This window comes from Cololabis saira, chromosome 7 (genome assembly GCF_033807715.1).
Source record: "Cololabis saira isolate AMF1-May2022 chromosome 7, fColSai1.1, whole genome shotgun sequence".
In the NCBI taxonomy this organism is placed as follows: Eukaryota; Metazoa; Chordata; class Actinopteri; order Beloniformes; family Belonidae; genus Cololabis; species Cololabis saira.
Genome location: NC_084593.1, coordinates 40,659,622 through 40,681,668, shown reverse-complemented (window position 1 = coordinate 40,681,668; position 22,047 = coordinate 40,659,622). Strand labels below are relative to the sequence as shown.

At 39.5% G+C, this 22,047-nt stretch overlaps 1 protein-coding gene across 1 annotated transcript in view; it reads right to left on the bottom strand.

Annotated features, from left to right (window-relative positions):
• polr1a (RNA polymerase I subunit A) overlaps positions 1 to 21,851 on the bottom strand; it is a 41,171-nt gene extending 19,320 nt beyond the window's left edge. The window contains exons 1-20 of the mRNA XM_061725902.1: positions 21,694 to 21,851; positions 20,312 to 20,420; positions 20,117 to 20,212; positions 19,479 to 19,628; positions 19,193 to 19,303; positions 17,862 to 17,947; positions 17,148 to 17,236; positions 16,916 to 16,996; positions 16,560 to 16,674; positions 15,205 to 15,343; positions 14,964 to 15,125; positions 14,329 to 14,451; positions 13,639 to 13,866; positions 12,211 to 12,318; positions 10,941 to 11,087; positions 8,038 to 8,229; positions 5,604 to 5,753; positions 2,992 to 3,175; positions 2,266 to 2,348; positions 1,113 to 1,271 (exon numbers count right to left, since the gene is read on the bottom strand). Of these exons, the coding sequence (XP_061581886.1) occupies positions 1,113 to 1,271; positions 2,266 to 2,348; positions 2,992 to 3,175; positions 5,604 to 5,753; positions 8,038 to 8,229; positions 10,941 to 11,087; positions 12,211 to 12,318; positions 13,639 to 13,866; positions 14,329 to 14,451; positions 14,964 to 15,125; positions 15,205 to 15,343; positions 16,560 to 16,674; positions 16,916 to 16,996; positions 17,148 to 17,236; positions 17,862 to 17,947; positions 19,193 to 19,303; positions 19,479 to 19,628; positions 20,117 to 20,212; positions 20,312 to 20,420; positions 21,694 to 21,770 (2,589 nt within the window). The 5' untranslated portion in view covers positions 21,771 to 21,851. The remainder of the gene's footprint in view (positions 1 to 1,112; positions 1,272 to 2,265; positions 2,349 to 2,991; positions 3,176 to 5,603; positions 5,754 to 8,037; positions 8,230 to 10,940; positions 11,088 to 12,210; positions 12,319 to 13,638; positions 13,867 to 14,328; positions 14,452 to 14,963; positions 15,126 to 15,204; positions 15,344 to 16,559; positions 16,675 to 16,915; positions 16,997 to 17,147; positions 17,237 to 17,861; positions 17,948 to 19,192; positions 19,304 to 19,478; positions 19,629 to 20,116; positions 20,213 to 20,311; positions 20,421 to 21,693) is intronic.
• Between the last annotated feature and the right edge of the window lie 196 nt (positions 21,852 to 22,047).

The following is a 22,047-nucleotide window of genomic DNA, read 5'->3' as shown; positions in this document are numbered from 1 at the left end:
ATGTAGTAAGGATGGGCGACGCGCTACATTCGGCTGTTGAATACTGGGTATCCGCAAACGTGAAATGACCTATTGCATTCTGTTTTTATTCACTATATACATTTCTAAACCATATTTGTTTGAGCTCATTCATGTTCATATTCTTGTCTTCCAACCAGACTGTCCTTGACATTCAAAACTTAAACTGTTGTCCTTTTTCTGTGAAAAAGCTTACGTCTACAAACTAGAACATTTCAATCTGTCAAAACATTTTAAAAACATTTCTCTTAATTCTGTTTTAATCCACTACTGAATATGGGATATTTTTCTGTCAAGATGTAAAACGAGAAGTCCATGTCCACTACATCCTAAACACAGATAGTTCTCGGGAAGCGGTGGCCATGAACAGTAAACTGTTTGGATACTACACGGCTAAAAACTACAGAAGAGTATTAGGGCCAGGCAGGAGAAAAATATTTGAGAGGGGAAGATTTTTTTTTATTGTGCACTTTGAGAAAAAAGTCGAAATGTCGAGAAAAAAGTCGAAATATCGAGAATAATGTTGAAATACAATTTCGAGAATGAAGTCAAAATTTCGAGAATAAAGTCGAAATTGTACTTCAACATTATTCTCGACATTTTGACTTTTTTCCTCAACATTTCGACTTTTTTCTCGAATTTGTACTTCAACATTAATCTCGATATTTAGACTTTTTTCTCGACATTTAGACTTTTTAATCACTGCTTTGATGCATGCTCTTTTTTCCAGCGAAAGTGTCCACTCACTACCATTTAATGATCGACCTTGGGTTGGTTCAACTCCGGAACATCCCTTTAGGACACATCTATGTCAGTGACGGTCATGTGGCACTCTTGACAAATCAGGGAAAGATACACAGCTCATAAAGTAAATCTTTGCAAATGTAATTTCCAAATATTTAGCGACTGGCCAACAGTTGCATTTACATACTAAAATAGAGATCAGAAATGTTCCGTCTACATGTTAGAAACAGCTGGACTGGCGTGAATGCAAGATTTAATCATAATGAAAGGTTAACATAATGAAAACGTACTAATGGGAAGTTGGTGGATTTGGTGCTGGGAGTGTGGCTGTACGAGCAGTGATCATTTACCTTGTTGATATCATTGCTGACTTGGTTGGCCACCTCTTTGAACTTGTGCTCGGACATGATGAAGTCTCTCTGGTCGGGGTTGAGGTGGGCGTCCTGCCACGTGCTCTGGGCCTCGGCCAGAGCCTCGTTGGGTGGCAGGTTGAACGCTGACCGCAGGGCCTGACGGACACACGACGCAATCAATCACTTATAATCTCTCTGCTGGTCAAGGTACAACACATTTCTCCGGGGCGGCCACACTAGTTTTGGATGTTTTGGCCCGAAAATATTTCAAAAAGGAAGTCAGCAACTATGTTTCCAAAAACACTGGCAATTAGTGCACTTCTCTATGAATCAGCCGGATGTATTGATTACCATTGCTAGTAAACTGGTCGGCACAGTCGCTCCCTTTTGACAAACTTTTTATTTTTGATATTCCAAAGTATGTGAATGTACTGAATAGGCCTGTGTTGAAAAAACAGATTTTCCGATTCTAAATCGATTCTCATAATAAATCCTAAAGCGATTTATATGTCTAAAGATCGATTTATTTAGATTTTTTTTTTCATCATTACATTACAACTTTTGGTATTTTTGTGTTTATGCCCAAAAAACGATGTTTTGTTGGACACAATGTTTTTGCCTTTAAATATGTTTAAAGGTATGAAAACATTAAAGATTTCAGTTATAATGGCATAAATTGTCTATATTTCATTACTTTATATACTGTCACATTACATTTGCATAAATGCTAAAAACCAAATTCTCAAAAATTAAAAATCCGAAAAAGACAGAAAATGGAAAAAAATAAAACCGGAATGTGGGAAAAAATAAAACCGATTTCATCCGTCTCTGTTTCCTCCCTGGATCTGTTTGATAATTCTGACCCACATGATGTTTCTGAAAGCAGTTCTATCAGCATTCTGGGAGGTGAATCTTCTTCTCTTCTTCTCTTCCGACTCCTTTGAGCATGTTAGTTATGATGGATGCATGTTTTTATTTATATTTTGTCTTTTTTTTCTCTCTCTTATTTACATTTATTTATTATTGATTATTATTATTTCGTTTTGTTTTCACTACTGTTTCATGTTCGAAATAAAATTTCAATTCAATTCAAAATTAAACAATTAAAAATGTACAATACCAACAGAAGCAGCAGCTTGTCTTAACTCACTTTGGTGCCGATTTTCAGTGACTTTTTAATGATTTTGGTCCTCTGCATGTTGGCACCTGGTTTCACCAGGATATCCTCCACACCTGGGCAGGAAAACACAGAGAAAAAAGTTTACTACATGACTGCTTGCAGCAGAAGGCTGCAGGACTGGTGTGTACTTGTACACTACATGACTGCTTGCAGCAGAAGGATGCAGGCCTGGTGTGTACTTGTACACTACATGACTGCTTGCAGCAGAAGGATGCAGGCCTGGTGTGTACTTGTACACTGAATGACTGCTTGCAGCAGAAGGCTGCAGGACTGGTGTGTACTTGTACACTACATGACTGCTTGCAGCAGAAGGCTGCAGGACTGGTGTGTTCTTTTTTCACTAAACTACTGCTGTCAGCAGAAGGCTGCAGGCCTGGTGTGTACTTGTACACTACATGACTGCTGGCAGCAGAAGGCTGCAGGCCTGGTGTGTACTTGTACACTACATGACTGCTTGCAGCAGAAGGCTGCAGGACTGGTGTGTACTTGTACACTACATGACTGCTTGCAGCAGAAGGCTGCAGGACTGGTGTGTACTTGTACACTACATGACTGCTTGCAGCAGAAGGCTGCAGGACTGGTGTGTACTTGTACACTACATGACTGCTTGCAGCAGAAGGCTGCAGGACTGGTGTGTACTTGTACACTACATGACTGCTTGCAGCAGAAGGCTGCAGGCCTGGTGTGTACTTGTACCCAGCGTGAAGCCCCGGTACAGCTGCAGGTAGGCGGTGAAGAGCCGGGCCAGGCAGCTGAGCAGCTTCCCACTGGTCTCCCCTCCGTACAGCTCGTAGCAGCAGTGGACCAGGCCGTAGGCCGACGAGCCGTAGTGAGCTTTGTCCAGAACCCCCACCAACAGCTCGCCCTGCCGGATCACCACCTGGGACGGTACAGAAAACAGAAATTAACCCTCATGTTGCACAATATCCTCAAACACCAGGTTAAACTCCCTGCAGCAGCTTATGAAAAACTTTTATGGAAGCAGGACTTCTTCAGATATCTCCAGGTGAGACAACATTAGATCCACCGTGGGGGAGGAAATGAATCTGATAAAGATATTTACTAAGGCATATAAAAGTAATACGGACAAACTTATTTCCAGAATCTATTCTGCCTTAAAATTGGACAAGGGCCTCTCTACAATGTACACCATTGACTGGTTAGACATGTGCAGAACACACTCCTCCACCTCTAGTTCTGATCTGTGGAGAGAATTTACCTGGAAGAACACACTCAGGTACTTTAGAACTCCTAAAATCTAGAGTTCACAGACTACACTGCAAAATCTCAAAATCTTAACAAGAATATTTGTCTTATTTCTAGTTAAAATGTCTCATTTTTAGTCAAAAAAAATCTCATTACACTTACAACAAGACTCATCACTGGAAAAAACAACAATTTTCACCTGTTTCAAGTAGATTCTCACTTAAAATAAGTAGAAAAATCTGCCAGTCGAACAAGATTTTTTTGCTTGTAATGAGAAGATAAATCTTGTCCCACTGGCAGATTTTTCTACTTATTTCAAGTGAAAATTTACTTGAAACAGGTGAAAATTGTCAAATAAGTTATTTTTCTGGTAATGACTCTTGTTTTAAGTGTAATGAGAGTTTTTGACTAAAAATTAGACATTTTAACTAGAAATAAGACAAATATTCCTGGTAAGATTTTGAGTTTTTGCAGTGTAACAACCCAGAATACGACAGTGTTGGAGAGAATGTGGAAATAAGTCTGCTGGCCATTACCATATATTTTGAGAGTTCCCCAACATCTCCACCTACTGGGTTGGTGTAGTAACAGCAATTAGAATAATAACTGACTTACAGCTGGATTTTAGTTTTGAAATGATTTACTTAGGGAACAGACCAATTGGGCTGGACAAACAAGATAAGTATTTACTGAAAATACTGCTAGCAAGTAGTAAAAAGGCAATAACCAGGAAATGGCTGAGCAGGGAGCGTCCAACAATTTCAGAATGATAGAAATAGTTAAAGAAATCCACAATATGGAACAACTAACGTTCTCCCTCAGACATGAATCAGACGAGGGAATCAAGTACTGGAGGAAATGGAGACGTTACATGGATTTGGGATGACGTTATAAGGATGTTTGTTTACTGTCTGAGGATATATGGAAGAACATGATGATGTAAATGCTACATGAACAAGGGATTAGCATAGAAATACAGTTATGGATGCTAAAGGAACCCAAACCAAAGCTGCTACTCCAACCCGCCCATACTAGATGACCCTGTCTGCTGTGTTTGTTTATAAGTACTGTATTTGTTATTTTTACTGGTACGACGTATATATTATGTAAAAAAAAGAGAAGTATTCTGTAATGTCAAAATACAAAAAAATAAAGTAAAAAAAAAAAAAGAGAGAAATGAACAAAGCAGTAATGATTGCTGGAGAAAATGTGGGACTCAGGAACCAATCACTTCCATGTATTCTGGGATTGCAAGGTTATTGTACCCTATTGGGGGGAAATTCACAAACACATTCATAATATATTTGGAGTCAAAATTCCTTACCGGTTTGATACTCAGTACATATCCAATTTGAGGGGTGGAATAACAAAGATAAGAAACTGCTACAGATACTCCTTGCAGCGAGCAAAAAAGCTGCTACAAGGAGGTGGTTAAAACCTGAATCCCCCACTAGAGATGAATGAATAGGAATAATATATGAAATATATGTCATGGAAAAGTTGTCATTCTCTCTAAAAATGGAGTAGGAGAAATGTGACCAGATGTGGTCTAAGTGGACTGAGTACATAAAACTCTGACTTTTGCTAACTTGACAAAAATAAGGAGTGGGATCAAAATGTGTTTTGTAATATGATATATTGATATAATCTACAGCACGATCTTTACTCATTCTGCTTTGTGTGTAGTTTTCTGTATGTAATAATTAAGATGAGAAGCTTTCCATGTTCCATATAAATATTTGACAAAGAAAATTCTGGGAAGAGCCAGGAGCCAAATTGGACATCAGACGTTCTACAAAATGTCACGCCAATGTTATGTTAACTTAGTTGAGGTGATTTTGACACTATGTAAATCTGCATCTGTGAAATCAAGGCTTTTCCAAATAAAAGATAAATAAATAAATAAAAAATAAATAAAAAGAAATGCACAAAAAGGGGTAGTGAACAGAGACATTTAGGACTAGACTGCTGACTTGCTTCAGGACATGGTTCCAGCCCAAACAGGCCACTAAACTATCCCCTTATTGCTTCTAACGTTCTCCATCAAGCCAACCCATTTCTCCTCTAGTCAGTTTGTGATCTTGGTTGACGTGTGTTCCCACCTGCGAGTCACACATGCTGTCGGGTTTGTATCTGGGAGCAGCTCGAGGATGAACCTGGATCCAGGCTTTGCCGGGGATTTTGGATTTTCCAATCAGGTTGAGAGGCGTCGCTTTCTCTGGAATTAGATTCAGCAGCAGCGTGGACACAACCTGCAGGAAACATCACACCAGGACTGAACTTCAGCAAAATCAAAGGTTTATCAGCATTAGGCATGTGTTGAAAAAAAAAAAAAAATTCCGATTCTAAATCGATTCTCATATTAATTCCTAAAAATTAATATGTGTAAAGATCAATTTCTTTTTTCATCATTCCATTACAACTTTTGGTCTTTTATTGTTTATGCCCAATAAAGTATTGTTTTGTTGGACACGAGCATAACTAGTGCCATGTTTTTGCCTTTAAATATTTAAAAAAAAATAAAGTTTTCAGTTATAATTGCATAAATTGTCCATATTTATATATACCAATCACCCATGTACATACTGTAACTCAAATCTGTGTAAATCGTATAATCACATCTCATCTGTTTATAATATATATTATCATTCATTAATGTCTGACCCGCACCTTATAAGAACAGTTATTTATTAATCTGCACTGTGTGTGTATATATATATATATATATATATATATATATATATATATGTGTGTATGTGTATGTGTATGTGTATGTGTATATATGTGTTTATTTTACTGCATAAGCACTTCTGGTTAGATCTAACTGCATTCTATTGCCCTGTACTTTTGACATTAGCAATGACAATAAAGTTGAATCTAATCTAATCTAATATTTCATTACTTTATATACTGTCTTGGGGTTACATTTGCAAAAAATGCTAAAAACCAATTTCTCAAAAATGGGAAAAAATAAAACCGGTTTCATCCGTCTCTGTTTCCTCCCTGGATCTGTTTGGTAATTCTGACCCACACGATGTTTCTGAAAGCAGTTCTATCAGCATTCTGGGAGCTGATTGGTCCTTACAGCAACATTAGCTGCAATACTTGCTGTTGAATCTCAATATAATACTACCGTAATTTCGCAACCATAAGGCGCCCTTTTTTTTTTTTTTTTTTTCTTTAAAATGTGCCGGTCGCCTTATGAAACGGTGCGCCATATCTATGCTTTGGGTGAAGCCCGGGGGAGTTGCGGACGTGAAGGAGACCATCCACAGACAAGGGGGAAGGGGGGGTGTGTGAAGCACCCGTGGTCTGCGGATGTGAATGACACCAGCCACAGACGTTAAAGGGGGAAGGTGGGGGGTGTGAAGCACCCATGGTATAAGCACACGTGCGTGTGTGTTCTGTGTTCTGCAGCGCGTGTGACGCGCACTGCTGCAACCCGACTTCCAGGTTCCCAAAGCGGGATCAGATCAAATTCTCCTGGTTCCCACCCGCTTTAGGAGCAGGGATTTCAGGGGTCTGTCCCAGGTCGGATCAACTTCACCCTGCGATATTTTCAGGCAAATCTGTCGGTTTGATCTCCGGTAACCAAGATGCAGAGGATGCGCTCAGGAGCCGCCAGGCTCCCGCCGCGGGTTTGCCTGGCCAGGGCGCACCATCCCCGGGGCAGATCCGGCCGAAATGCCGCTGGTCTTTCCCCGGGAGCCCCTGCTCCCATACAGGTGGTTGGCTTCGGTCCCAGCCGGTCCGAACAGGTCACATTCCCGGTTAAAGCCGCTGTGACGCGCGCTGCTCCACCCCGCTGGGGAGAGACGGGCTCTGGGCGGTGGAGGATCCGCACAACGGGGTATGAAAAGTTTATTTACTGTTGTGCAGAAAGTGACTGACACCGAGGAAATTCGGACTGGCGCAGCTGAATTAGTGGAGCTCTTTAATGCAGAAACAAAGGTTTTGCTCCTGCTCCATTTTTTAAATAAGCGCTTGTGTGCTTGTGTGTGCTTGTGTGTGCGTTCTGCATGTGTGTGCGTTCTGCAGCGGGTGTGTGTGTTTTCCGGCCGGCGTGTTTTGCGGCACGCGTGTGTGCAGCTCTGCTCTGTAGACTGCGCCTTTTGGGTCGGTGCGCCATATGTATGTTTTAAATCTAAAAATGACACACAAAAATGAGGGTGCGCCTTTCCACACGGTGCGCCGAATGGTCGCGAAAATACGGTACTATTAATATGTTGCATAACTACACAGTCATATAATTCATGCAACAGCTCAAAAAACTGTTTTAATAACACTAACCCAAATCAATATCGGAATCCAATCGAACCAAATCTTGATGAATCAGTTCTGAATTGAATCGATTCTTGACATTTGGATCGATCCCCAGCCCTAATCATCATGTTTTCTTTTGCATACATTGACTGATACAACATTCAGATTGAATATTTGTGATCAACTGATTGGTTACGGTTATGTTTCAGTTGTCTCTCTAAAGCTGAGCATCTACTGAAACGTAGAGGAAATCCTGTCAGAACGTCCGGTTACCTGCTTGCCCGTCCACAGCTGCTGGGGCTTGAGCAGAGCCGGGGCCAGCAGCCGGACCCGGCCCTGCTTGTCCGTCAGTCCTCGGTACACCAGCTCGGTGTACTGCTCTCTGGTGAAGAAGCAGTCCCGGATGGTGATCCTGGTTCCTGACACCATGTGGTCCTGGATCAGACCTGCTAGAGGTTTACCATCCTGGGAAGACATTACATTTATTTGAGCACAATTCAACACAAGCTCATTCAAAGTGCTTTACATCAACATTAAAAGCGGCAAGACACAATTAAACAGTAAATAATAGGGGTGTAACAATATATCGTGCCACGAAATTTCGCGATACAAAAACGTCACAATACGTGTCGTGGAGGTGACAAAGTGTATCGCGATATTGGGTTATTAATATTAATCTATTGTGTTGACTAGAAACGCGCATCCCACCGCGACCGCGGCCGCATCTCGACCCGCAGACCAAAATCTTACTCCGCTCAGAAGAAACTAGTCCCATTTTGTGGTCCCGTTTTGAGATCTGAACTTTTACTCATGTAAGGCTGGTGTAGAGTTAAGCCTTACCTTATTAAATTAAACCTTTTTCGGGTCGTGAGTAGGATAAACACGCGGGCAACTTCTGCTGAGCTCCAGTCAGTGTACTTTAATGTCCCTCAACAGTGTAGGATTTTAGAGCAGCCTTTCTCAACCTTTTTTCAGTCATGACACCTTTCAAAAGTGAATAAAATCTCACGACACCCCAGAGTAAAATATAATTAAAAACCACACTGCATCGCTGTAAATGCATATGACGCGCACGTAAGGTGCGCGTCGCCGCGTACCCTACGGCGTACCCTACGCCGTAGGCTCTGCGTCGATTTAACGCGGAACCTTAATTCATGCTTCACTTTGAACGGCCGGTTCACACCGACGTCCAGCGGTTGGAGTTCCTTCGTCAGACCTCCCGGAATAACAGCAAGCACAGCGTTCATATTTTTCACTTCTTTCTTTACATTGTCTGTGAGATGGGCGTGCATAGTCCCAGATCAACAGTGATGGTGATGTGTGGAAAAAATGACCGGGTCGCCGCACATAGACCTGCCACAGCAACTCGATCATCATCCCTTCATCCATCCAGCCCTTTTCATTTGCCTTTATAATGACTCCGGCTGGAAAAGTCTCTTTAGGCAAAGTCTTTCTTTTAAAAATCACCATAGTTTCTGTCCGTCAGCGTGGCAGCCAAGCACAACAGTGAACTATGACTTCTCATACCCCGTTGTGCTGATCGCCACCGTGCTGGTCCTCGTCTTCTCCACCGTGTGATTCACCGGGATGTCGAAAGTCAGCTGGTCTCTAATGATGATGGTCTCTAACACGTCCGCAAATCACGGGTGATTCACACGCTCCCTTCCCCCTTTAACTTCTCATGGTGGCCCCAATTACGTCCGCCTGACAATAATACAATGGGCGCATTGTGTCATTGGGTGCGCGGCACATTTAAAAAAAAAAAAAAGAAGTTTATATGCGCCTAATGGTCGTCAAAATACGGTATCTTATTTATTTATTTATTCATTCATTCATTCATAGGCAAAAAGAATGTATTTATGTATGCATTCATATATTTATATATGAAATGTCAGAATAGGTAATTTTTTGATGACACCCCTAAAGCAGTCAGGGGACACCCCAGGGTGCCGCGACACCCCTGTTGAGAAAGGCTGTTTTAGAGCATCAACACAGCACCTAGTGCTGTATCACTCCGCCCAATCTAAAACATATTAACAACTACAGATAAACTGACTAGTGTCATTATAGTCCCTGATTTACATCAGAATATAAAGAATATATTATAAAATAATGAACCCTGAATTACCAAAATAAACTTCTTAACAAAAATAAATCTCCTCTTACACTTATAAGGTGAGCATGAATCAATCTTTTTCATGATGTAAAATTGTATGTAATTATTTATTTACTTGTATTTATTTATTTAATTTTAGTTGTTAAATTAGAAAGAAAAAAGTCAAATCATACATGAGAGAAACTATTCAGTTTGTGGCTAAATATTTGTACTTGTATGAAACTGAAGATGCATAATGCAAACCTGACATTTACTTTTAGTTCAGTTTGTGGAAAATGGTTGGCCTGGCTTTCTCTTTAAAACTTAAACAGTTATAAAGCATTACAAACTGTAACAATAGGGCAAACGCACAGCATTGTTTTGTATTTTGTGTCTTTCAAATAAAAGACAATTTTTTCCAGTCATATGTTCCTCTATCAAGGTTGTTAAAAAAATACTGCTATAATATCGTATTGTATCGTTATCGTGACCTCAATATCGTATATCGTACCGTATCGTGAGATTAGTGTATCGTTACACCCCTAGTAAATAACAAATAAAATGAAATAAAACGATGACAAAAAGAGGTAAAATAATGAAAACGTACAAAGACCGGGTCAAATATAGTATTACAAAAGTAATCTGTGCCGATTCGTGCAGTGAATTAAACCAATTTGACAATTCTACGTCACAATGCCTGCATTCAGGGCTTATCCATAACTTACCTGTAGCACAGTTTTCAAACATGTTAAGTATTTAATTTAAGAGTACGCTTAAATAACAAATAAAATGAAATAAAATAAGAAAAGAGGTAAAATAATAAAAAGCACAAGTTGTTAAAAAAAATAAGGGCAGTAGAGTACAGCAGGTAAGTATTTAATTTAAGAAAAAAGTAATAAAGTAGAAGCTCAGTGCTGCCCAGAGAGTGTTTTTACAGACATGTAGATGCAATCATCTTCCTGTTAACTACTTTCTGACACTTAATGAGGAACATGGACCCAAATACGCTATTTAAATCACTATAGTGGGAATATGCCTGTGCTTTCCTCTCTGGAAAGGCCAGTGTGTGTAGCAGACCCACCTTGGGGACGAGATACTGCTGGTGCGTGCTGACTAACGTGTAGGCCTCGGCTCTGCTCAGCTCACTCTGGGGGAAGTGAGCGTTCATCTCATCTCCATCAAAGTCAGCGTTGTAGGCCTTGCAGTTGGCGTAATGAAGCCTCAGCACCTGGGACAGCAGCGTGGAACAAAGTACGGCCGGTTAGGAATATTCTCTCTGAATAAAAGGACAGTTGGAAGCAGGTAAAGCACCGCATATACCGGATTTTACGGACTATAAGTCACTCCGGACTCGGAGTACAAGTCACACCAGCCATAAAATGAATTATAAAGAAGGAAAAAACATGTGAGTCACGCTGGAGTATAAGTCGCATGTTTGGGGGGGAAATTTATTTTATAAAATCCAACACCAAGAACAGACATGTCATCTTGAAGGGCAATTTAAAAAAATAAAAATAGATTAAAGTCTACAAGAGGCTGAATAATTGTACAGTCTGCTTACGTTACATGACACAACTGAGAACGTGCCTGGTATGTTAACACAACATATTTGAAAAAAATATATTCAGTCTATTTTCATTTTACAAAAAAAAAAGCCATAAGAATAATTAGTAGAAAACAATATAGTCATTCTTCAAATCCATTATTCCTTCAGTTAAAACTGTTGAAACTTCTTGAATTAGTGTAGTGCAGTGTTTGTTGTAGTTTTGTTTGTTTTTCTTTAATTACATTTATTGGAAAGTGTATTTATTTTTTTTTTTTTTTAATTGCGTAATTTGTAATTAGATTTTTTTATTATTTCATTAATTGAAATTCGATTTCTTAGGAAAAAGGGACAGATAAAATAAGCTTAGTCTTCTTTCTGTTCCCTTTCATTCAAAGAAAGAATTTTGTTGTAATTATATTGAACTGTTTTTTTTTTTTTAATGAATGAAATAAAGAATAAAGAAAGAATAATATTAAGAGTTATTCAGATAACTATAGCATAAATAACATGCTAAGAAGTTTATCAAACCATCCGTGTCACTCCAAATAAAATCCAATCAAATCTTCATCCTTGGTGTCACTTTTAAACAACGTCAGACTCATCGTTAGATACAGAGCACCATCTTGCGGTTTAGTGTGAAAATAACATGTGAAATGATATACCGGTAATAATGTGTTAATAATTTCACGCATAAGTAGGTCCAGAGTATAAGTCGCACCCCCGGCCAAACTATGAAGAAAAACAAACACGGCTTATAGTCCGGAAATAACGGTACATGAAATAACAGCGAGAAATCCCATTTTACCTTTTCCCCAGGTAAGATCCGTGCACAGTGGGCCTGTATGGAGGGTCTGTGCAGGGTGGGCTGCCTGTTGAGCAACAAAACATCTCCATTCTTTATGTGACGGTTTACCTGAGGAGACAAAAACAGACAGGTAGTAGGTGTATACAATGCTAGGAAAACGCGGCATACAGTAATCCCTGATATTTCACGGGGCTTACGTTCCAAAAAGAATTCGTGATAAGTGAAATCGGCGAAGTAACAAGCTTTTTTTTTCTTTTTTTTTTTACAATTATTATACAAGGCTTCAAATTGCAGAGATCAGCCCCGCCCCACCATGACCCGATTAATTGGATTTGAACGGGATAAAATGAAAAATGATTATGAAAAAAAATACAATAAGTACAGTAGGACAAACTGTGACTGGTGCTTATTTCCCTGCTCTTCTGATGCTGCTGCATCCTGACTCGCTCTGCAGCGTCTTTTTCTTCTAAAGTCTGCGGTGCAGGTGTGTTTTTTCGAGAGCAGAACATAGTTATGGGTCGTTGTTGTCGCTATTTTTTCTTCTGGGGAAAAAGATTCTTATGAACCGACATGCCACCATGGATTATATCTGAGACTGTAATGAACGATTCATCAAAGGCTCCCGTTCTTGAGCTGCTGCTGAAGCTCATTGGCCGTTCTCAGCATTGTTGCTAGGCGACCAACGTTATTGACACAGGAAGTGAAGAAGTGGGGAGACTGTTTAGCCAATCAGAATGCAGAACACGATGCACAATGCAAATCCGTGAAGCAGCGAGACTTGAAAGGAGAACAGCGTTATAGCGAGGGATTACTGTACATATTATCATAGTTGAGAGTCTGTGGACGGGGTTAACGCGAAGATGACAGAGCAGCAATGTTGTAATCTGGATGCAGTGTAGATGGCTGCGACTGAGTAGTTGTAGCATCCACAGTTAATAAAAGGGACCTGATGAAAGCCTTTCAGCAGCGCCAAGACAAACAAAAAAAAAAAAAAAGCGTTGCCGCTTGAAGCTTCTCTCACTCTCATTTTTTACACAGACCCAGCAGCACATCTATCATCTCCTCCAGGAGATAAACTTAGCAAAAAAGTTAAGACATGTGTGTTTGGTAGATTATTTCTTTATTCTATTATTTCTTTTCTTTCATAGTCAGCTCCGCTGATCCTCCCACAAATAAACGTTCCTTGCAAATGTGGCTCCATTTAAAAGGGAAATAAACAGGCTTTCCACCGGTATAAGATTCATTGCCGTTGCAATGTTACAACAAAGAAATAATCTACCAAACACAAATGTACTTACTTTTTGTACAAAGTTTAGATTAATGTTTGTCAGTGAAAGCGTTTATCACCACTGCTGTTTACTTCAATTTAATGAAAAAAATACGTATAAATCCCTAAAGGGATCAAATGAATGAAAACTGCCCACTCACGATCTTCATTGTCATCTTCTGTGCTCCTAGAGAGGGCGTCAGCAGTTGCTTAGCAACGGCTTCTCTCTGGGCCAGGTTGGTGGGTGACAGGATGGTTTTCCTGCCGTCCTCGTCTATCACCATGGAGGCGCCGGGGTGCACGTTGGGCCCGTTCAGCACGGCCTGACGGAGCTCCTTCACGTTCCAGGGTGTGACGGGCTGAGGGTACGTCAGCTTGGTGGCAAAAACCTGGGGGGGAAAGGAAGAAAAGAAAACAGGACTGAGTCAGGTTTGGGTTTGGTTTTTGAACATGCATGTTAAAAAAAAAAGAATACAAAAAAGTAAAAGAATGAAGTACAAATATATATATATATATATATATATATATATATATATACACACATATATTTGTATATGTTTGTAGACAGAAGGCAAGACGGCACTTGGGCAGACCTCACGGATCCACCAACATGTTCAAAACAGAGTAGTTGAAGTTGAAGTAAACACTTCTAACACTTAGATAAATATATGTGACATATTAAAAGAAAAATATATATCATATGTATTTCATATTAAAAATGCAAATATATATGCCTTAGGTTCTTACCAGCACGGTATGTGTGCAGACAAGGGGAAAAAAATATAACATATACAATATAACTATAAATATATATTGATAGAGATAGATATATAAATAAGGGTTAAATGTACCATTGGTATTCCTATTTCATTAGTTCCGATGTACATGTCGGGACAGATGACTGATCGGGCAGCGTAGTCCACTCGTTTGCCCATCATGTGCTTCCGGAACAATCCGTCCTTCTTTTCCAGGATCTGGCAGCGGGGAGCAGACGAAAGAACAGAATGTTGTCATATCATTAGACAATTAGGGGTTTCATTAGTTAAAGATGCATTAGCTGTACACGCTATCAAAGTTGTGGTGTTTTGAAAAGAGATGAATTGACCTGCTCCCCCTTAATTAATGTTGCTAAATCAGACAAGCCACTTTAATTAGCAAGTGTTTTTAAGATGTTTTAGATTCATTTCTGACACAAAAGGGACCATCTGTCATCAACCAGGACTTGTAGGCTCACGACACACTGACGGGTTTTACAGGCCGCTGGATCTCTATTAGTTTTTTTTATTAAATACATTGGGAATTTGGAAGGACGTGACTTCAGATCTACTAAGCAACATAACTAGGAGCATTGTATGTTAACTAGATGTGGCTGGTCTGCATTGGAGGAGCAGGTCGGCTCCTTTGTTATGCAGAAATACTGTTGTACATTGTCGATATTTCAGCCTCTGTTACACCTTAGCATTCAGAGTACATGTTGTTGTGATACCTGTCTGATTCCAGGATATTTCTCTGACATCAGCTTGTCCATGTCACTGTCAAAGACGATGTTAACGTGGCTCTGCAGTAAGATCCACACGTTGTAGAGTTTATCAGTTAAAGTCACCCCGGGTATCCCCGACAGGAAAGCTTGATCTGTGTCCTCCTGAACCTGAAAGCAGATCAAACAGGTGGATGACTCCGGCTCACAGGTACGCTGTCAGTGCTGGTATGAGCGGGTCACCTCTCACCTCCTCCTCCGATACTTTGGTTCCTGCTACGAGAGCCAGCAGCTTCCTGATGACACCACAGTCCTTCATCACGGCCTGCATGTTGACAGTCTGGCCGTTAGTGAACATCTGGTCTCCCAGTCGATTGATGGGACGATACCTGATGAAGGGAAAGGTACAAAACAGAGAACAGAGAGCCACAGTTCAGTTTCACATCGCTAAAGTAGCTAAAAACCAGCCAATGTGATGTTAGCCGTGTACCGTATTGGCCCGAATATAAGACAGTGTTTTTTTGCACTGAAATAAGACTGAAAAAGTAGAGTTCGTCTTCCATTCGGGGTGTAGATTTATACCCATTCACAACGCTAGATGGCGCCAGATATCTTTAAAGCCAATGCTGAACTCAACTCCTCAGGCCAGAGCAAACCCCTGTCACGAAGTATGGAGGTAGATTTGTGTCTTAATTATTCAATCAAAAAAAATATTGCTTCAATCAAAAAATATATTTTTAAATTTAAAAAAAAATTCACTTCAATCAAAAAAAATGATTTCAATCAAAGAAAAAAAGAAAACATGTCTGATCCGATGGTCTGACCAATGGGGAAGAATCCGCCCACTGCGGGATGTTTGTGTCAAAATGATTCAATCAAAAAAAAAAAAAAAAAACTTTTTTCACTTCAAATCTAAAAAAAAAACAAATGCAATTTTTTGGGTCTCAAATATTTCTTTGCATTCAAACACTTTTTCTTTGATTGAAAACATTTTTTTTATTGAAGTGATTTTTTTTTTTTATTAAATGATAGACACAATTGTCCTACCCATAATATGGCCCAAACACAAAAAAACACTACTTCAATCAAATAAGTTGCTTCAAACAAAAAATACTTCACTTCTATCAAAGAAAACATTTCCAATCAAAGAAAAAAGTGTTCAAATGCATTTTTTTTGAGTCTCAAATATTTTGTTGCATTCACACACTTTTTTTCTTTGATTGAAGTGACATTTTTTTATTAAAAATATATTTTTTGATTGAAGCAATCTTTTTTTTGATTGAATAATTAAGACACAAATCTACTTCCATAACGAAGAAGAAAAAGAAAAATAGCCGTAAGAAAAGAATGGAGAAACGTAGCAACAATTTGGAGAAAAGTTATGATGCAAACTTCAAGATGATTATTTGAATGAGGCAAAATAACATGCTTTTTCTCTTGAATATATTGTTATAATAATTTGTTTCAGATGTACTGTAATTAGTTTCTGTATAAAAATTGAATTTGGTGTTTAAAAAGTATTTTTTCCAAACTTGAGTCTTGAAAAAGAGGTGGTCGTCTTCTATTCGGGCCGATACTGTATTCATGTTTGTGTAAACGCCGCACCTGCAGGGCGGCACCACCAGCAACTCCAGGAAGAACAGGCCGGGATAGAAAGCCTTCTCTCCCTCCGTGGAGCTACCGGGCTCCAGTCCAGGGAAGAGACACTTCAAGAAGAAACCTAGAGACGTGAAAAAGACTAACTTTACATAATATCCTCGTCCTGTTTAAAACATAATGTCCAGAGAGTCATTTCTGTCATTTAACATGTATAGTGCATTTCTCAGTAATGAGCACTCCAAAGGAAAAGCAAATGTATGGATACTGTATACTAAGAGCAAAAGTGGGTCTTGAGCTGTATAACCAATCTTTACACATGTCTTTTTAGGTGTTTAGATTGGGTTTAGAGTATTGTCTTCTACCTTCTTTCCCCCACACATTAATGACATGTTCTCTGGCCGTGCTGGCCGTCAGGTACACTCTCTTTCCAGCCATCAGATTCTCTGCAAAGAAAGGAGAGTTGAAACTGTACATGTATAAATGTACATAAATGGTATTTCTTCCTCTTGTAATGTGGTTCCATTGAGGAGTTACATAAGGGCAGATGTCCCAGCCAGCCTGAATGGTTGCAGGATTGGTGTGAACAGAACTCACCCCCGGTTTCCCCGCTGGCCTGCACTCTCTGAGGCATCGTGACGATCACCTTACTGTTGTGCTCCCGCCGCACCGTGGACTTGCCGCTCCTTCACACAGACGAGCAGAACACGAGGTGAGCCAGGAATATGACTGCTTTAAATCTTACTGTCAATAGCTCGTACACATTTGTACGGAAGAGTATTAGGGCCACGCAGGAGAAAAAATATTTGAGAGGGGAAGATTTCTTTTTTATTATGCACTTCGAGAAAAAAGTCGAAATGTCGAGAAAAAAGGCGAAATGTCGAGATTAATGTTGTAATACAATTTCAAGAATTAAATCAAAATTTCGTGAATAAAGTCGAAATTTCGAGAATAAAGTTGAAATACAATTTGGTGAATAAAGTGGAATTGTCTCCTCCTCCATCAAATCCAGTTAGCAGAGCGACTGACAGCTCTGCAGCAGCAGCCGTAACTAACTAACTAACTTACATCCTTGGAGTGGAACGTTAAGGGTACGTTTCTGAAGTTATGCAACTGCATATGTGTGATATGAGTTTCAAAACAATATCGCAAAGCCAATTCTTGTATTCTGAACTTTTTTCTCAACATTTCGACTTTTTCTCAAAGTGCATAATGAAAAAAAAGTCTTCCTCCTCTAAAATAATATTTTTAATTTTCTCCTGCCTGGCCCTAATACATACAAATGATTGAGTGGTGACTGTTAGACGTTACCCGCAGTGAGGACACTTCCTTGTTTTCATGTGGATGGTCCAAAAGTCATTTATCAGACTGCTCTTCTTTTCAACCAGGTGTTTAATCTGTGAAACACAACACACACACACAACATTACATAAGGTAGAGTGAAGTTTTGTAAGTGTACACCTGGGGTCTGCTATCGGAGGTTCATCCAACTCAACTGAACATGTTGACTTTCACTTACTGTGACTATAAAAAGCAATCGTCAATGGAAGTCCAATACCGTTATTCACAGTGTCAACACAATCTAAGCAGAAGTGATCTTCCTATTTTGGTTTAGTAGAACTGGACCATTAGTGCTATCGTGCAATGAATATGAGCACGTATTCAGATGGATATGTAACACGGCTGCTGCAGCGAAGGAGTTAACGTTGGAGAAAACTGCAGAGAGACTGACTGGATTCAATATTAATGATTGTTTATAATATTGCATGAATGACAAATGAATGTAGATGTTCTCAATATTCACTGTCAAGTAGTTGTGATCCCAGGGAAACGAACAAAAAAACAAAAAAAAAACAACCTTGAAACAGTTGAAGATGAAGTATAAAACATATTTCAAGAAAGACTGACATTAAAACTCCATCTCGGGTACAAGTCACGGCTCGTTTGTCCACATTAAACATTATTCAGATCCTCATTACAAACACCTCATAGTTCAGACGCCTCTAAGATGTGCACTACATCATCTCTTAAACTCGTCTCACCTTCATGAAGGGGAGGAGACAGAAAGGAACTCTGGGTTTGTTGACCTGAACCTGCTCTTGATCAGGTTTACTTCAGAGTCAGTTACCACGGTAACAGACTCAGAGTATGAGTTCCTTGGTTTCTCAAACCGGCTCAACTGAATTCTTCTGCTCTGGGTAAAGTAACCTGGCTCTGTGAAATAAATAAACTCACTTTCCCTGAGTTCAGGTTCAACATACTCAGTGTTAAATATGACCCGCTTTGTGAAGCGCACCCCTGGTGTCAGGCCACTCAGAACCGTGTCTGTATTGGTGCTTTTCCACTAGCACCTACAAACAAAAAAAGCGTTGCCGCTTGAAGCTTCTCTCACTCTCATTTTTTAACTTGATATGGAACACAAGCCACAGACCCAGCAGCACATCTATCATCTCCTCCAGGTTCTACATCTTTAGTGTTGTTGTCTTCTTCGTTTAGATACACAATCAAATACGTCACAGCAGCTTCACTCCAACCTCCTACTTCTGATCCAGGTGAATTGTTATGGAAAAGAAACCATGCCGAGCAGGTTCTAGTGGAAAAGCACCATATGTTTCTGTGTGTGAGCGTGAGTGTGCACTCACAGGTTTGGAGGTCCCGGAAGCCTCAGCCTTTTCTCCCACTATGGTGTCCGTATATTCCCTCAGCACTTGTTCAATCTCATCCCCTGTGGCTTTGGGATTCTCCTCCAGGTGCTGGAACACACAACGTTCACACAGTTGAGTACAGACAGCCGATCCACGACCATGTTTAAAAAGGTTCAATTAAGCAGTTTCTCATAAAAAAAAAAAAAATTAAAAAAAAAACACAGAAACAAAGAACTGAGAGTAAAAACTTGAGAAATAATCAGTGTTGTGGATAAGCACCCACCTGGCTAAGAACTTGTTCAATCTGGTAGACCTCCTGCATAGCTCCATAGTCCAGCAGCTTCAGCTGCTTCTGGAGCAGGTGTATTGCAGCTCGGGGACACGTCAGCGTGTGACACACCAGGCACGTTCCCCGGATCAACAAGTACAGTTTCTGAGGGAGAGAAAAGTCCAGCCATCAAGAGAACAACAGGCCTGCGACTGCCACGTTCAACACCAAAGATTACTGATTACTAAAGAATAAAACCGTTAGAACGTAAGTGTCACTTACCTAACAGCTCTGCAGGCTAGGGAAGAGTATTAGGGCCAGGCAGGAGAAAAATTATTTGAGAGGAGGAAGATTTGATTTTATTGTGCACTTCGAGAAAAAAGTCGCAATGACGAGAAAAAAAAGTCGAAATGTCGAGAATAATGTTGATATATAATTTCAAGAATAAAGTCGAAATTTTGCTTTTTTTCCTCAACATTTCGACTTTTTGCTCGAAATTGTACTTCAACATTAATCTTGAGATTTCAAGTTTTTTTTCGACATTTCGAGTTTTAATCTTCCTCCTCTAAAATATTATTTTTATTTTTCTCCTGCCTGGCCTTAATACTTTTCCGTAGTATGTATATGTATATGTATATATGTAAAATACTTACATCAAAAAACAGCGGATTGTACACAGGCAGAGGCAACTCTACATGACCGAGGTGTCCGGGACAGTGGATAAAATCCTGGCAGCAGGTTGAACAAACCTGGTAAAAAAGACATATGGATAAGAGCAAAACTTTAAGGGCTGTGAAAACATCCTCTTAGCGTCCTACAGACATGCAACATGTTTGTGGATGGTTCACCTCCTTGGTGTCGGCCGGGCCCAGGGACAGGTCATACAGGCTGTTGGGGGCCACGTTCCCCACAGCATCCAGGAACCGGAAGTTGGTGATCGTCTTCACACTCATCTTCCTGAATGAGGTTCAAAACAAAGCAATGGAGTTCTGCTCAACGTGCCACTAGATGGTGTTACCAGGATCTCTGGATGTTGTTTTTACAGAGGTGTAATTTCTCTTATTAATACCTTTAGGGGCCTGCAGATAACACTATTGGGTGAATGGGTAGATTAGTTTATATTTATGTACAGAAATGGGCAGCTATGTATGTGTATGTATGCATGTGTATATGTATGTAAGAGTATGAGTGTATGTGCATGTATATATGTGTGTGAATATGTACAGGACTGTTGAATTAGAATATTGTTTTTTTTCTGTAATGCAATTACAAAATAAAAATGTCATACATTCTGGATTCATTACAAATCAACTGAAATATTGCAAGCCTTTTATTATTTTAATATTGCTGATCATGGCTTACAGTTTAAGAAAACTCAAATATCCTATCTCAAAAAAATTAGAATATTCTGGGAATCTTAATCTTAAACTGTAAACCATAATCAGCAATATTAAAATAATAAAAGGCTTGCAATATTTCAGTTGATTTGTAATGAATCCAGAATGTATGACATTTTTGGTTTTTTTTTTTAAATTGCATTACAGAAAATAAAGAACTTTATCACAATATTCTAATTTTCTGAGACAGTCCTGTATATATGTGTGTGAATGTGTATGTAGATATATAGATATAGAGCAGATTGAGTTAATATAGAGATAGTATGGTGTAAATAAGTATATTTATAGAAATGTTTATATGGGCATGTGTGTACAAATATATATAAAATACTCAACTATGTGTATGTATGTATAGGTAAGTGTGTGAGTATAATTATAGTATAGTTAGTTATTATAAATACTTGTTAATAAATGATTTGTGAATGGGGGTAGGATTAAATACGTTTACACTTCTTCCTACTCCTTTTTGCACATGTAAATTAAGACATTAAGTGTTAAGGTATGAAATTTTTTGTTTTGTTTTCTTATCTTCTCTGTTAATTGTTGTCTTTTACATGTACAAAATCAATCAATCAATCAATCAGAACTCTGGATGAAGTGTAAAGTATAAGTCCAAAAGTGTGGGGCATCACTGTGTAGCTAGAAAGATTTTCCTCTCTAACATTAAGAAGAATAAGCAAAGTATTGCGAGTTATTTAGTATTTAGAGTTACTTATATACTACACAATAATAACACTGTGATCTCTAGTCAGATTACATGCTGAGCAGCTCGGGCTGGCTGTCTGGCATGTTGTTTTGAAACTCCTTCAACACAGAGGGGACAGAAACCTCACCTTATTTCTGCAGCTGAGTAAATGCCAAACGTCATGCCCTCCAGGCGCCGCCATGGCACGTCCTTCTGAAACATCATTTTAGTTAGTTTTCCGTACTTTTATCGATATAAACCTCGCTGCATGGTCAGGTAGGAAGCCCTGCTCACACGTGCTGCCGGACCGCGGCAACTCCCCTCTCTCCCGAGGGGAGACTCACCTGAGAGCTCGGCTATTCTACACACTTCCGGAGTATTAAAACACAATATTATCCGACAGCGCAATACAAACGTGTATCTTAGTAAACTTATAGTATTTTGAAAACGTTTATTATTGTGTAAAATAAATTGGTCTCCCCCGTCTGAGCGGAGATGGTTT